The sequence below is a fragment of the Phacochoerus africanus genome, chromosome 14, assembly GCF_016906955.1.
Source record: "Phacochoerus africanus isolate WHEZ1 chromosome 14, ROS_Pafr_v1, whole genome shotgun sequence".
Taxonomy (NCBI): domain Eukaryota; kingdom Metazoa; phylum Chordata; class Mammalia; order Artiodactyla; family Suidae; genus Phacochoerus; species Phacochoerus africanus.
The window spans coordinates 40,471,703-40,488,088 of record NC_062557.1 but is presented as its reverse complement, the minus strand read 5'-3'; the positions used below and the strand labels follow the sequence as shown (position 1 = coordinate 40,488,088).

The 16,386-nt window shown below is 46.0% G+C and overlaps 1 protein-coding gene across 1 annotated transcript; it reads left to right on the top strand.

Annotated features, from left to right (window-relative positions):
• The first annotated feature begins 12,398 nt into the window (after positions 1–12,398).
• LOC125114287 (C-C motif chemokine 8) lies at positions 12,399–14,399 on the top strand. Its single transcript, XM_047757501.1, has 3 exons — positions 12,399–12,556; positions 13,330–13,447; positions 13,815–14,399. Exons 1-3 carry the CDS (start codon positions 12,481–12,483, stop codon positions 13,918–13,920), a joined length of 300 nt encoding a protein of 99 aa, XP_047613457.1. The 5' UTR covers positions 12,399–12,480; the 3' UTR covers positions 13,921–14,399.
• Positions 14,400–16,386: the final 1,987 nt, after the last annotated feature.

Sequence of the window (16,386 nt, the reverse complement as noted above, 5' to 3'; positions counted from 1 at the left end):
AAGAGGTGATACTGTGCTTTCAAAAAGGGGACAATACAAGCGGTAGAAGCTTTAAAGTCTCATAAATAAAGAAGAAAAATAAGTGAATTCTTAAACTAAGGAGACTACCAATTCATAAGATAAAAAGCCTAAACCAGTAACATGTACATAAAAATACCAACAGGTAAATAAAAAGTTAAAGTTTCTATTTACTTTTTTTTTTCTTTTTAGGGCTGTGCCCATGACATATGGAAATTCCCAGGCTAGGGGTCAAATCGGAGCAGCAGCTGCCAGCCTCTGTCACAGCCACAGCGATGCCAGATCCGAGCCATGTCTTCGACCTAGACTGCTGTTCACTGCAAGGCCGGATCCTTAACCCACTGAGCGAGGCCAGGGATCGAACCAGCATCCTCACAGACACTATGTATGATTCTTAACCCGCTGAGCCGCAATGGGAGCTCCTCTATTTCCTTTTTAACTGAGGTCATACTTCTCTAAAATAAAGTTGAATAAAGTTAAGTCAATTTTATACATGTTTACACTCCACGCAGCCACCACTCAATGCATCGTTGATAGAATTTTCCAAACCCCAGAAGTGCCTCTGCCAATTAATATCCCCGAAAGGGAGTATTTAGTCTGAATTCTATCAGTGCAGGCTGGTTTCACCTATATGCAAGATCATATTTTTATTAACAAAGCATCATACTTTTTAAAGAATAATACATTAGTTTTCTACTATTGTCATAATAACATACCACACAATCAGTGGCTTAAACAACATAAATGTATTATCTCACAGTGCGAAAGGTCAGAGGTCAGACACAGGTCTTATCAGACTAAGTTTAAAGTGTTGGTAGAGCCGTGTATCTTTCTAGAAGCCCCTAGAGAAGAATCCCTTTTCTTGATCATTGGCGGTATTGGCAGAATTCAATTCCTTTGGGTTATCGGATTGAGATCCTTGGTTTTTTGCTATCAGTTGAGGGCTGCTCCCAGCTTCTAGAAGCCACCGCTATGCTTGATTCGGAGCCCCTTCTGCCATTTTCAAATCCAGCAATGGCAGCCCCTCTCACACCCAGTTTGCATCTCATTCTTCTGTCTCTATCTCCGAGGCAGCAGGAGAGGGTCTCCACTTTTAAGGACTGTGTGATGAGATTGGATCCATCTGGATAACCCAGGATGCTCTCCCATGTCAAGGTCTATACCTGGAACCGTGTCTGCAAAGATCCCTCTGCCATGTAAGGTGCCACAGTCATAGGTTCTGGTGACTAGGGAGTGGGCATTTGGGGGGAGGTGTCCATTACTCTGCTAACCACAAATCAGAAATGTTGTCTGGGGTCAAACTTTCTAGAAAGCCATATGGCAATATGTATTAAAAACTGCAGCATTTCATACATTCTGAGGTACAAATTCCACAGCTACGGAAATAGATAAAGATATGAGTCAGGGAGTTCTCTTGCGGCACGGGTTCAATCCCTAGCCTGGCAACTTCCATATGCTGCAGGCATGGCCAAAAAAAAAAAGATGTGAGCTGGGATTTCTTTTCTCTTTGAACACGTTGTTTATTTTTTTATTATGAATGTTAGTTTTTATTTGTAGTATGTGTTATCTAATGAGATATTTGTGATAGCTGATTAAGTTTTTCTGATTAATTTTTCCTTATGATTAATTTGTTATTAATTTTAAACTGCTTTTTAAAAATCGTAATGTTAAAATTATTTTAAAAGTGAAAATATAAATCGTACATATTCATATATATATACCCAACTATAGCTGAAATGCTTTAATTATGGCTTTATGTAGTAGGTAAAATGGACCATTATGAAGGCTTTAAAATTCAAGCAACTAAGGAGTTCCCTTGTGGCGCAGTGGGTTAAGAACCCAGTGTTTTCATTGCAGTGGCTTGGGTCACTGCTGGGGCACAGGTTCAATCCCTGGCCCAAGAGGCCTTCCAACATGTGCCAGGTGTGACCAAAAAGTAAAAAATAAAATAAACCAACAAGTAAAAAATAAAATAAACCAACAAAAAATTAATAAAATTCAAGCAATTGAAGCATATCTAATGCCTCAGAAGAGTGCATGCCCAATATTAAGTGAAAAAAAATCTATAAATATCAACACAGGCATTATGTCCCTATGCATGTGTATGTGGATATATATACCATCCAGGTATAGACCTTGACATGGGAGAGCATCCTGGGTTATCCAGATGGATCCAATCTCATCACACAGTCCTTAAAAGTGGAGACCCTCTCCTGCTGCCTCGGAGATAGAGACAGAAGAATGAGATGCAAACTGGGTGTGAGAGGGGCTGCCATTGCTGGATTTGAAAATGGCAGAAGGGGCTCCGAATCAAGCATAGCGGTGGCTTCTAGAAGCTGGGAGCAGCCCTCAACTGATAGCAAAAAACCAAGGATCTCAATCCGATAACCCAAAGGAATTGAATTCTGGATGTAGGTGGGTGTCACATATCTGTGTGATCTATGCATGGATATATATGTGTATAGATATACAAAAACATATTAAACGAATACATGCATATATATGGATGTATATACACACAGAGAAGGAAATGGAGAGAGAAGAAAGAGATAAAATAAACACAAGTATCAAGCAGATTCAATCTTAGTATTTAAGAAGCAGGCAGGGTGACCAGCCTTCTAGAGTCTCCCAGGACTGAGGGGTCTCCTGAGACACAGGACTTTTCGTATGAAAAAGAGGACATTGCAGCCAAAGCAGGACAAGCAGGTCACCCTTAGTGCAGATACGTTTTGACCTTTCCTTGAGGTTTTTCTGTACATTTTTCTTTCCTACCAAGAGCATGTGATCCTCTGAAAATCACTAAAACTGCAGCAGGTGTGTTATTCTGAGTGGGGGCAAATGCCAGAATCTGGGCCTGGGAAACATTTCAGAAGCCTTGGGAACAATTACGAGCATTACAAATTCTCTCGATGTTTCAGACAAGTGCAAAAACGGTGGTTCCTTCCACAAAGGAAACAGACCCGATAGTCGCAGGCAGAGTCTGGAAGAAGCGCGGTGGGTATCAAATTCTCAAGGATGGCAACCGCCCCCCGGTAAGCAAACATGACTCCTCTGATTCTGTGTGATTGGAGGGACCCCGGAGGTTGGAATGAGAAAAGCAAGCAATTAAACACCACAAAGCTGGCACTAAACCTTTAGGAGTTGTACAATGCAATAACAATTTCTTATGGGAGGTCCCTAGCGTGGAAACGCAGCCAGCTGATGCTGCTGCTGATAAAGGTGAGAGGATGCCAGGTGCACTGCGCAGAGACACCTACACCTCGGTGCCCTGGTTGCTAAGCACCTCTGTTCGCAGATGCTTCCGTGCCTTGAGAGAGGTGTTCTGCCTTTTTTAATTCGTTCCTGTGACAGAATGCATTACTATTGATGACACCCACGCAAAGTGTCTACAATTGGCTTAATGTTATGCACGCTTATCTTTAAAAATGCGGAATAGAAACCAGCTGTTTTTTTGACATAAAAATAATAAAACATGTTTGGTTCAGAATGTTATGGACTATAACACAAACGGTGGAATCGGCTAGACGACTTCGCCTCAATTTTTTAAAAACGCGGAGGGAAACAAAACAGTGACTCGCTGGTATGTGACCTGGCACATTTCACAGCACAATGACTCATTCCTGCTCCTTACCAGGTGCTCACCTAGAGGCTCTTGGCCCCCATAAACCTAATCGTGATCTTTATAAGTAATGACATCCAAGTATCTCTCCAAGGACCAATTGACACTTGCGTCCAGTGAGGGCTTTATAATGACTCCCCGCTTTCCTGAGTCGAGGTGGCTCCCTGGATGTGGCAGTCATTTAGTGCAGTTCCCTGACATTTAGATAAAAGTCAGTTGGGGGACGGGGAGCAAAAACAATACCCCGTCTTTGGTCTAGAAGGCTGAATATGAAACCATTTAGAGTCACCACTCTGCCTCAAGTAAAAAAATTTTTTTTTGTCTTTTTGCCTTTTTTAGGGCTGCACCTGTGGCACATGGAGATTCCCAGGCTAGGGGTCGAATCGGAGCTGTAGGCACCAGCAATGTGGGATCCAAGCCGCATCTGTAACCTACACCACAGCTCATGGCAACGCCAGATCCTTAACCCACTGAGCAAGGGCAGGGACCGAACCCGCAACCTCATGGTTCCTAGTCGGATTCGTTAACCGCTGCGCCACGACGGGAACTCCCTCAAGTTCAATTTTTTAAAAAATTGTTTAAAGAGTGGACTGTTTGTGAAATATTAGAAATGGTTTAACCTGGGAATGTCACGTAGCAGGGTCACTTCTGTACCATGTTTAATAGTTACTAAGCTATTAATGCGGGTAACAGAGAATGTGTGATGGTGACTAGGAGTGTTTACTGGTATTTTCAGGGCTTGTTCTTCTGTCACATGGTCAGATTACCATGCCCTCTTGAAGACAGGCAAGTGGTACGGCCCACCTTGTGTCACTCCAGGCAGGGGCCTTTACGAGCTAATATAAAAATCACCATGTAAGGGAGTTCCCCATAATGAATCCAGCTAGTATCCACGAAGATGCGGATTCAATCCCTGGCCTTGCTCAGTGGGTTAAGGATCTGGTGTTGCTGGGGCTGTGGCATAGGCCAGCAGCTGCAGCTTCAGTTCTACTCCTAGCCTGGGCACTTCCATGTGCTGCACCTGCAGCCCTAAAAAGACAAAAAAAGACAAAAAAAAGACAGAAAAAGAAAAAAGGAAAGAGAGAATCTCCATGTCTTTTCAACTTGCCGCAGGGACCAGAGATAGTCCTGATTAATAAAGACCACACAATCCAAGTGAAGAAAGAATACAGCAGAACCAGAACCCCCGAACTCGGTTATCCATAAGGAAACTATTGGAAGCAGTATGAGAGGCAACCCACGTCATGCAGTTCCATGCTATAACACACGGTTCCCTGCATGACACTTGAAACCAGGGGCCCTGGGAAGAGCCTGGTCTGGATAGTCAGAGACCTGGGTCTCTGTTTCATGACATGCAGGACATATCTATACTTTGCCCTGTTCCTCAGCTGCTCTATCAATAAAGTTGAGAGAACGTGTGCATTTAGGAAATGCATTTTGCCTCTTGTTCATGAAGCCCTGTCTCTCAGATCAAATTGCCTTGGCCACCAGCACAGACAGGGTAGCATGAGGCAGTGCCTGTGTTCATAGAGACAGCAATGAGTGATGGCTGGACGTGAAATCTCACTTCTCAGCCCAGGCATTGAACCTGGGCCACCTGCTTCAAAACCAGGAATCCAAGCCTCTAAACCAGCTAGAGGCTAGAAGCAGAATTGCCCTGATTCATGCCCCCTGCTGCAAACAAGAATGAATGTTTCAGGGCAGCAAAGCCTGTAAAAGCGGGTACAACGTTTATTGTTAGAAACACAGCCCAAGCTGTGGGGGGGCACACGGAGAGGTCGTCTCTTTATCTAAGGTGGCAGCAAAGCAGTAATACACACCCCGAGGATGAATGTGGGCACGGGCAACCTCCTGAATGAGAAGGGTGCCAGAGAGGATTTAAATCACTTATATGCAGCAGGTGTACTGGCTTTTTTTTTTTTTTTTTTCCTTTGGCCAATTATCTTGCTCTGTTTTTGACATCCGACTGGACCCAGGGCCATCTGACACACCAGGGCCCTCCCTGACATGTGTGGAGCAAAGGGTTATGGGATGATTATTAGAACTTATCACGGCCTGGCACCCCCTCCCTTTTTGAACCCCAGGAGTCTTTCTGTACAGAAGTCTTTCTATGGAGTTGGGGGTCTCCGTGACCCCCAAAATAGGGAGTATGTGACCTCTTGATCTTTGGCCCAAGCCAGGCCTAGCCCCCCGCTGCCCTTGCCTTTGTCATTATTGAACACGTCCACAGAAAACAAATTCCAGTTATTTGCCTCATACCTGTTGTTATTTTTTAATCTTAAAGCATAGGTCGGTGGCTGGTTGTAAATATCTATCCCGGAGCTCATCTGTCTCCTGACTCACCTGGAATCCGTGCTTCCACACCAGCCAGGAGCTTGGGGTCAGGGCAACTCCTCTCCATAGCTGATAGCCCCAGGAGCAACGGGATGCCCCACCATCGAAATTCCCATTGACCCCATAGATTTATTATACAGGACAAAATGGACACTCTAGAGAGTTTATTGAGTCTCAAAACATCCTCTGTGCTGAGCAGGAGTGGTGATGCGAGGGCTGGTTGGATAAACTACCGAGTCCCACATCCACCTAGAATCTATTCATGCTCCGCTTGAGAAGACCTATCAAGTAATCCTCCTTGAAGTCACCTACCTTCCAGCCGAGCCCACAACTCTTGATCCCTGTGACGTGAGCCTACAGACACCAGACATTGGCAATTCTGGGGCCTTTGGTTAGAATGAACACCCTGCCTGTGCCAGGGACCAAAGAAGCAGGTCCAGTGTGTCACTGGACGTGGTGACCACATCTCTAAGTTCTGGTCTGGGGTCTTTGCTAAGTTGTCAGAATGGCTCTAAGCAAATCATCTTACCACTCTGTGCCCCAGTTTACACATCTTGAAACAAAAACTTTGAACGAGGGGAATGGCTCCCAAATCGGCTATGGTTAAAAATCACCAGGAACACTTTACACAACAGAGGATTTTGAGTCATTGTCTACAAAGATTATGAGTCAGTATGTTGAGTAGGTTAAAGCATCCCTTCCATATTCTAAATCATTGCCCAGGGCATTCTGATACTACAGGCAGGTCTGGGACCAAGGCATTGGATAGTCTTTGGGGCTTCTGGGCACCCCATTGGATTGTTCTGCCTGGTTCTTATCTTCTAACTAGGAAATCGAAGGGTGGCTTTTGTGCGGACCCGCCCACGCATGAGCCCTGGCTTGTCACAGAGGTGTTGAGCAGCCTATGGCAAATCATTCCACCTCTGTCCTTCCTCCTCTCCATTGTACAGGGAAAGGGTTGAATGAAGTAAATGCAAATGTCACTTCTAAGGCGTTCAATCCTTTTGTGAGCATTGAGGACAGCAGGTACAGAGCTGAGAAAGGAAAGCAGAAATCCTGATTCTCAGGAATGTCCCCCATTCTAACCCCTTTCCCCGAGGACCCACATGAGAATCGAGACTATTTCCACAGCAGGGTACCTATTTCCAGCCCTCTCTTCACAGAGGTTTTTTTCCTAACCTCAGGTGCCCCTTCACAGCCCCTGAGCCATAGATCGGTGAGTAGTCAGAACGGATCCCATTGTGGCTCAGCCGGTTAAGAATCCAGTGCTGTCTTTGTGAGGCTGCGGATTCAATCCCTGGCCTCGCACAGTGGGTTAGGGATCTGGCATGGCCGTGAGCAGTGGTGTCGGTCGCAGACACAGCTCAGATCTGGTGTGGCTGTGGCTGGGGGGCGGGCCGGCAGCTGCGGCTCTGACGCCACCTCTAGCCCAGGAATTTCCGTATGCTGCAGGTATGGCCATAAACCAGAAAACAAACAGAACACCAACCAAACAAAAAAAGCTGCTTTAGGAAATCCCGTGTCGGGAAGATGCGGAGGAGGAAAAAAAGCGAGAAGGCCGAGGGACCACTTCCGTGACCATCACAGCCAAGCTGCTGGAAAAAAAAAAAAAAAAAAAAACACAGCTGTTGCACTTGCATGACCTAAAGTTTCATTTTAAGTTTTTATGTTGGATTTCTCGAATTTAGTTGGAGAACAAAACAAGTGAGGGAAATTGCGTAATCAAAATGACTTACCCCTTGAGCTCTCTGAGCTCCCTGTAGAATGGAGACCCCGCTGCCCCTTGGCAGGGCAGCCCTGGGGTCTGACCCCAACCCCTCTGAGCATTCCACTCCTCTGGGTCAGAGCATGATCTCAGCACCCAACTTCTCATCTGCTGCTGGGAGACTCTTTCTCTTTCTCCATTTATCAGAGACATTACCAGAAGTCTATTTCCATCACATATCTTGGTTGGGAAGCAATTTTTTGATTTTTTGTCTTTTTTTTTAGGGCCACACCCATGACATATGGAGGGTCCCGGGCTAGGGGTCTAATTGGATCTGTAGCTGCCGCCCTATGCCACAGCCACAGCAATGCGGGATCTGAGCCACGTCTGCAACCTACACCACAGCTCACAGCAACGCCTGATCCTTAACCCACTGAGCAAGGCCAGGGATCGAATCTGCAACCTCAAGGTTGCTAGTTGGATTCGTTTCCGCTGCACCACAACAGGAACTCCAGGGCAGCAATTTTAGAGAGAACTTGTGCAAGAGGCCAGGAAAGACACTCTAGGTCGCTTCCTCGCTGTCCTATAAACTATATCCTTCTTATCTGACTACCGATAACCTCTAGCATATTGAGTGCATACCATAGGCTACTCATCCTGCAAAGCAAGTTTTGGGTACCAGGTAATTTAATATTCACAATAAACCCCATTTCCACATCAGGAAAGTAAAGACTAGGTAAGGGATTTGAAGTATAAAGTTATGTAACTGGTGCCTTCTCTAACACAGATGTTAACTTGAGTTCCTAATATCCAAATCCAAATTTTTTTTAGGGCTGCACCTGCAGCATATGGAGGTTCCCAGGCTACAGGTTGACTAGGAGCTGCAGCTGTTGGCCTATGCCACAGCCACTGCAACGCCAGATCTGAGCTGAGTCTGCCAACTACACCAGAGTTCACAGCAACGCCGGATCCTTAACTCACTGAGCAGGGCCAGGGATTGAACTCATGTCCTTATGGATGCTAGTTGGTTCTTATCCTGCTGAGCCACAACAGGAACTCCTCCAAATCCAGATTTTTAACCACCATGTTCTTTTGCCTGTCCTAGGGCTGACCCCAAGAATGCTTTTCTGACAGCTCCTGGGCATGCAACCTCTCTGGTGTCTGACCAGATCCTTTGCAGACAATCATAAAAGAATTAAGTTACAGAAGAGCCTAAATATGATTTAATCCAGGAATAGCAACTGTAGGAAAGAGATGGTGCCACTTTCTATTACTGTACCCATGGCAGACATCACTAATCAATCACAGCCTTGCATTCAATAACCCAAGGTAAGGCCTCCCTGGAGTTTTTGTTTTTAACAATCCTTTCTGGTTATCTGCCGTAATCTATTAAGTTAATAAATGTCTGAAAACTGTATGTTATCCATGAACTTGTCAAAACACCCTATTTTATAGATGATGACAATGAATCTCAGAGTTAGGAATGACCGTGGTAGAGTTCCCACTGTGGTTCAGCAAGTTAAGAACCTGATATAGTGTCCTTGAGCATGTGGGTTTGATCCCTGGCCTCGCTCAGTGGGTTAAGGGTCCAGCATGGCCACAAACTGTGGTATAGGTCCCAGACACGGCTCGGATCTGGCATTGCTGTGGCTGTAGCATAAGCCTCAGCTGCAGCTCTGATTTGACCCCTAGCCTGGGAACCTCCATATGCCACAGGCATGGACCTAAAAAGAAAAAAAAAAAATTTCCCCATGCTCACATTGGGAAAGTTACTGGCTACCTACTGGCTAGTTATGGCCACCTCAGGACTAGAATCCAGGGTCTTGACACTTAATTCCTTTCATTTGACTCGTGCTTGTGGCTTCTCGATAATATCATTTTTGCTACTATTTCTGTCAACTGCTTGTAGATGCACTTTCCACATGAAGGCGGCTCAGAGGAGGAAGTTACAAAGTTGCGAGGGTGTTCTGTCGCCGGAGACTTTATTTCTGAGCGAAAAATGTATGAAATGAGCCCTTAGACAACACATGCTCACGGACTGGTGCTGCCTGCTGCATCTGGCCGGGGGATTGCCTGGAAAAGCTCAAGTTCCCTTCTGGTCAGAAGAAATCCTGATGGTAGCGATTAGTCCCACGTTCCGCAAAGTCTTTCCTCTTCCAAGTGCACACAGTATTTGCAATAAAGGGAAAAATGCATGAGGTACATGTTCAAAACCCCCTTCTGAATCAATAAGAACCCATAAAAGGCCATCTGATATAAAAGCATGTGTGTATTACTCACGAGAAAAAATAATGAACATGCACAATTAAAAAAACCAAATAAATTAACATATAAGCACAACGGTGCTGTGCTTTTTGCTTTTTGTTTCCTTTATGTAGAAGTACAATTTACACACAATAAAGTGCTGAAATTTCTTAAGCCTGCAATTTCATGAATTTTATTTTTATTTATTTATTTTTGTTTTTTGAGGGCCGCACCCGTGGCATATGGAGGTTCCCAGGTTAGGGGTCCCACCAGAACTGTAGCTACCGGCCAACACCAGAGCCACAGCAACACAGGATCCGAGCCGCATCTTCGACCTACACCACAGCTCACGGCAATGCCAGATCCTTAACGCACTGAGCGAGGCCAGGGATCAAACCCGCATCCTCATGGATGCTGGTTGGGTTTGCTAACCACTGAGCCATGATGGGAACTCCCAACTTCATGAATTTAAAATATGTAGACAACTGTTTTAAGCTCCACTCTGATGAAGACATAGAATATTTCTGCTTCTGGAAAAACCACAAAGGAAACAACTATTTCACAACCTAGTTTTACTTTTTAACAAGATAAATATCTTTTGGAGTTCCCGTCATGGCTCAGTGGTTAACAAATCCGACTAGGAACCATGAAGTTGCAGGTTCAATCCCTGGCCTTGCTCAGTGGGTTAACGATCCGGCATTGCCGTGAGCTGTGGTGTAGGTCGCAGACGCGGCTCGGATCCTGTGTTGCTGTGGCTCTGGCGTAGGCCGGTGGCTACAGCTCCGATTCGACCCCTAGCCTGGGAACCTCCATATGCCGAGGGAGCGACCCAAGAAATGGCAAAAAGACAAAAAAAAAAGATAAATATCTTCTTAGAAACTGTCAAATATTTTTAAGAATAATAAACTCACCTTCAATGAAGATACCTATCTTCCAGCAACATAATAATGCTGTAATTTGATGCAGAGCCTTAATAATAACCACACACTTTGATTTATTAATCCCTTAGCTATGGAATTGAGTGGGGACATTGATGATAATGTTACATCAGCTTTCTCATCATCATTGTTTGTGACTGTGAAAAATAGAAATTATGTAATTCCCAACTCTAGAGAAAGGCTTCGGTTAATTATGGTGACTTGACATATGGATTCCTGTGGAGTCCTGAACATTCAAGATGATTGGAAAATATTGAATGACGTGTCGAAAGTCCGAAAATGTTCATTAAAAAGGCAACATGCAAAGTTGGGTTTGATGATGAGATTTTAGATTTAATACCAAAAGCAACATGTATGAAAGGAAAAAATTGATAAATTGGATTTTATTAAAATTGAAAACATCCACTCTGTGAAAGACATTGTTAAGAAAATAACCTACTGTCTGTGGGGAAAAGGTTTGCAATACACATATCTGGTAAAGGACTTGAATGAAAAATACACAGTGAGAGAGCTGCCATTGTGGCTCAGCAGGTTACAAACCTGACTAGTATCCATGAGGATGCGGGTTTGATCCCTGGCCTTTCTCAGTGGGTTAGGGATCTGGCTTTGCTGTGAGCTGTGGCGTGAGCTGTGGGTCAAGAATGTGGCTCAGATCTTGTGTTGCTGCGACTGTGGTGCAGGCCAGCAGCTGTAGCTCTAATTCAACTCCAAGTCTGGGAACTTCCATAGGCCACAGGTATGGCCCTAAAGAATTTACACACACACACACACACACATTTATATATATACAAAGAATTTTTTTAAGTCAATTGCAAGGAAGCAAACAACCCAATTTTCTAAACGGGCAAAAGATCTGATGCCAAAAACAAAAGGCTTTTTTCAAACAGCCTTTCTGAATCTACCTGACTCTCTACCTGAATCTACCTGAAATATTGGGCTTCGGCATGAAATATTTCACTTGGAAAGAAAGTTCGGATAAAATATTTGGAAATCAAGCCCCCTGTAAGCTCAGCATGTACTGTCCAGTTCTTAGGTTCCATGACCGAACATTCTAGGGCATCAGGCCTTGAAGATAAAACTCTTCTGCCAAGGTTCCATTAAGCAACCTGTATGAGGCTCTAAAGGAGCAGGACGAGATGGGGGGGGGGGGGCGAGGACCTGAGTGAGTCCATTGAAAAGCACAGGTAAAGCCATGGGGCCCCATCCCAAGGCCTCCCCGCCCTTGATTCTTTTCGTTCCATGGAACCTCAGCTTCCACCATCCCTTTCCTACAGATCACGCTCCATTTCAAAGAAATCATAGCCCTTCATTGTCCAATGAGGTCACTTTCTACATTTTGCTGCACAAACCACATGCCCTTCCACCGCGGGCTCCACAGTCTAACAACTGATGGAAAATCTACAGCTTCCTCTTCTCAAGTGTTGGGAAACCACCGCCAGGATTTGGTGTCTACTCAGCACTTGGGGGGCTTGGTCTTCCTTCCTTAAAAACGACTCTGCCAATGCCCCCTGCTCTCTATAAAAGGCGGGCAGATCGGCCAGGGGAACCAGAGCTGCGGAGAGGCTGAGACCAACTTAGAAATCACCAACGCTCAGCTGAAGCGTCCAGGCTCCCGCTCCAGCATGCAGGTCTCCGCAGCCCTTCTGTGTCTGCTGCTCACCGCCGCTGCCTTCAGCACCCAGGTGCTTGCTCAGCCAGGTAAGGCCCCTCGCTTCCAAAACCTTAACCTTTGCACTACCCCAGATCCTAACACCCAGCGTGGTGAGGCATTCCAGGCTTGCTGCATAGCCCTCGTTACCGAGCCGGAGAAAGTGAAAGCCAGAGGGGAATTAAGAACAGTTGGCCTGTCAGAGGTAGAACCAGAACGAGAAGCCCAGGCCCCCGGGGCTCGATCCATGATCTTTCCTGACACCAGTGTGGGGACACTAAATGCAGCCACCACCTTAACAGTCCTCACCTTGTTTGGAAACGTGATGCAGAAGGAAGGACCGTTTTCAGGCATCCGAGGAGAGGAAGAAATTCCTGCTAGAGGTTTCACATTTTGGATCATGGTCCCATGTAGCTTCCAGAACAGTGGCTATGCAAGGAAAATAAGGACCCAGAGACATCTCAGCATGTGACGTAGGTTGGCTCTAAGCCCATGGGGACAAACAGCTGGGAATCGAGGTCTTAGAACTCATTTCCCCAGGGTTAGAGGTTTTAGGGTCAAATGGAAGGATTAATCTTGTGACTCAAAATGTATCCATTTGCCATCCACAATGAGGGACCCCACAGCTGGAAAGAGGAGACGGACTCACAGCTACTTTGTATCTGTGGGATCAGGATGAAAGCCCTGCACTTGACAGTGGTGTGGGTCCAGGTCAGACCTGGTGTGTTTGCTTTGCCTTCTCCTACCTGCTGCTCCTTTGCCTACAAATGCTTGCTTCCAAGACATCGTCTCGCTCTCATGCTTCGCAACATGTGTTTTTCAGATTCAGTCTCCATCCCGATCACCTGCTGCTTCGGTCTGATCAATGGAAAGATCCCCTTCAAGAAACTGGAGAGCTACACAAGAATCACCAACAGCCAGTGTCCCCAGGAGGCTGTGATGTGAGTGAACCGTGCCCGGGCACCCTCAGCCCAAAGACCTGAGTTCTACACGTTGACCTGAGTCAGATGAAGATACACCCTAATCCCAAGGACGCTTTACCCTGTAGATAAGCTAAGCCCACTCACCCCAGGCTCCTCATCTAGGAGCTTGGTCAGATCATCCCAGACCCTTCAGCCAGGAGCCTGGAGGGCTCCCTGGGAGCAGTAACAGCTGTATTTCCCTTCCTCCCGTGTCCCTTTCCTCCTGTCCCCATCCAAGCCCCTTCCCCAGGGAGCAAGGGCTAATCAGGCTTAGGGGCCCACGGACCACACGCCGGGGCAAAATCTCCACCACCCTCCATCTAACTGGGCCCTCTTTTCCCCACAGCTTCAAGACCAAAGCCAACAAGGAGGTCTGCGCGGACCCCAAGCAGAAGTGGGTCCAGAATTCCATGAAGCTCCTGGACCAAAAGTCCCAAACCCCGAAGCCTTGAACCTTCCTACCCAGACTGCGAGACCACCACAGTCTTAGGAAAATCTTATTTATTTCCTCCCCTCACCTTCCCCGGGTGCAGAGTGATATTATTTTAACGTCCTCCAAGAGGTTCTTTGTTTAATAATTTAAAACACAATGTTTTGTAAACAATATTTAATGGTATTTAAGTTATTGATGGCTTAACTTCATCTGCCACCTAATGAGTGTAAAAAAAAAAAAAAAAAAGCCACAGCACCTGTTGACCAGGTTTTCTCTTCTGTGACCTCAGTTAAGTTCACGGCGAGATGGCATTTTTCTCTCTCTTCTCTGCCTCTGGTGCTGTGAAGCCTTCTGCCGACCATCGGCGTGAAACACTTCTGCTTTCTTAGGAAACGAGTCCTCTTGTAAGTGGAAGTGTGCTGGGCAGTATTATTGTTGAAAGTGATGTTGTCACACAACTGTGGACCTTTCAAAATAAACAGTACATACCTTTTTAAACTCCTTGGTCTTCTTTTTCACGGGCTGACCTTTGGTGGGGAGAAGGAAAATGACAGCAATGGGGGACAATTTGGGGTGTGAGGGTCCGCCTCTACGACGTCTGCTGAAATCAAATAGGATTAGGGAGCACTGTTCCAGCCCTGTGGCTCTAGGCCCTAACCTCACCTGCCCCTATTTCGTAGGCTCCAGGTTCCCATGCCTTTTCTCATCACACTTATCCTTGCCTCTCTCTCTCTCTCTCTCTCTCTCTCTCTCTCTCTCTCTCTCTCTCTCTCTCTCGTGATCTCTTAAAACAATCTTCAAACTTTTTTCCATAACCCCAGGTTTTCTCCATCTAATTAATTCTCAAATCCAGAGTCAGCTCCCAGGAACAAAACTGGATGTCTATAACCCAGAGGTCCCCTTAAGGCTCTTCGCTAGAGGTGAATTTTCAATGGTCTTGAGAGATTAGACTATGATGGGGAATAAAAGGCATTCCTCAGAGCTGATACAGGAGGGAGAGGAGAGGAGGGGGGCAGAGAAAGGAATTCCATCTGGCTGGGCTCTGGGAAGGCAGAGGAGGTGGGGTTTTAGAAATACACGTCAGAGGAGTTCCCTGGTGGCCTAGTGGGTTGAGGATCTGGTGTTGTCACTGCTGTGGCTCAGATCCCTCCTATGGTGCAGGTTTGATCCCTGGCCTGGGAAATTCTATGAGCTGTGGGTGGGGAAAAAAAAAAAAGAAGAAATACATTTGGAGCCAGATTGTAGGGGGTCTTGAATGTCAAACTGGGAAGTCACCAGGTAATAGTTAGAGATGCACGAAAAGTTTTGAAATAGGAGAGAAGGGAAGTGTCATATTCAGAGGCAGCATCAGAGAGTTCCTGTCGTGGCACAGCAGAAACGAATCTAGACTAGGAACCATGAGGTTGTAGGTTCGATCCCTGGCCTCGCTCAGTGGTTAAAGATCTGGTGTTGCCGTGAGCTGTGGTATAGATTGCAGACTCAGCTCAGATCCTGCGTTGCTGTGGCTGTGGTGTAGACTGGCAGCTGTAGCTCCGATTAGACCCCTAGCCTGGGAACCTCCACATTCCAAACGTGAGTCCATCAAAAAAAAAAAAAAAAAAAGGGCAGAATCAGCATCAAGAAGAATAGCCTGGTATCTGAGCACAGGATGGAGTGTGAGAGGGCAGGCCTGAGAGCAGGCTGCTGCTGTGGTGCAGGACAAATGATGGGGAAGAAATGAAGCAGGGTGGTAGTGGGGACGAAGTTAGAAAGAACAGGCCAGACAGAGTGAGACATTAAACATCGCAGGAGGAGGAGAATAATTGACCAGAACATAGACCCTTCTTTGTCAACCAGCTGTTTAGAGGCATGGCACCCTTTAGGCACAGAATGAATTTATCTCTATCACTGCACCCTCAACCTCAATCTCAAGAACTTGCAAAATTTGAAGGCATGGGATTTCTTTCTCTTTCTTCCTTCCTTCCTTCCTTTCTTCCTTTCTTCCTTTCTTTCTTCTTTTCTTTCTTTCTTTCTTTCTTTCTTTCTTTCTTTCTTTCTTTCTTTCTTTCTTTCTTTCTTTCTTTCTTTCTTTCTTTCTTTTCCTTTCTTCCTTGCCTTCTTTTTTTTTGGGGGGGGGGCTGAACCGCAGCATATGGAAATTCCCCAGATAGGGGTGGAATTGGAGCTGTAGCTGCCAGCCCACTCCACAGCCACAGTCACGGCCACGTGGGATCCCAGCCACGTCTGTGACCTACACCACAGCTTGCAGCAATGCTGGATCCTTAACCCACTGAGCATGTCCAGGGCTCCAACCCACGTCCTCATGGATACTAGTCTGGGGTCCATTATCACTGAGCCACAGTGGGAGCGCCTCTTGTCTTTAATAGCCTCTTGAGATCGAGCTCTCCTTGCACTTTGTGAGCATGGCTGGCTCCTTTTTCAGACACGAGGTCCTCAGTCCTGAGGCACAAAGACCAGAGCCTTCACTAAGGGAAAGAAGACTAGT

What these genes read in the sequence shown, in the direction of transcription:
- LOC125114287 (XM_047757501.1), top strand. Translation starts at nt 12,481, where the DNA reads ATGCAGGTCTCCGCAGCCCTTCTGTGTCTGCTGCTCACCGCCGCTGCC. An exon ending in CCAGGTGCTTGCTCAGCCAG is followed by an intron (nt 12,557 to 13,329) that starts GTAAGGCCCCTC and finishes TGTGTTTTTCAG; the next exon opens with ATTCAGTCTCCATCCCGATC. An exon ending in TGTCCCCAGGAGGCTGTGAT is followed by an intron (nt 13,448 to 13,814) that starts GTGAGTGAACCG and finishes TTTTCCCCACAG; the next exon opens with CTTCAAGACCAAAGCCAACA.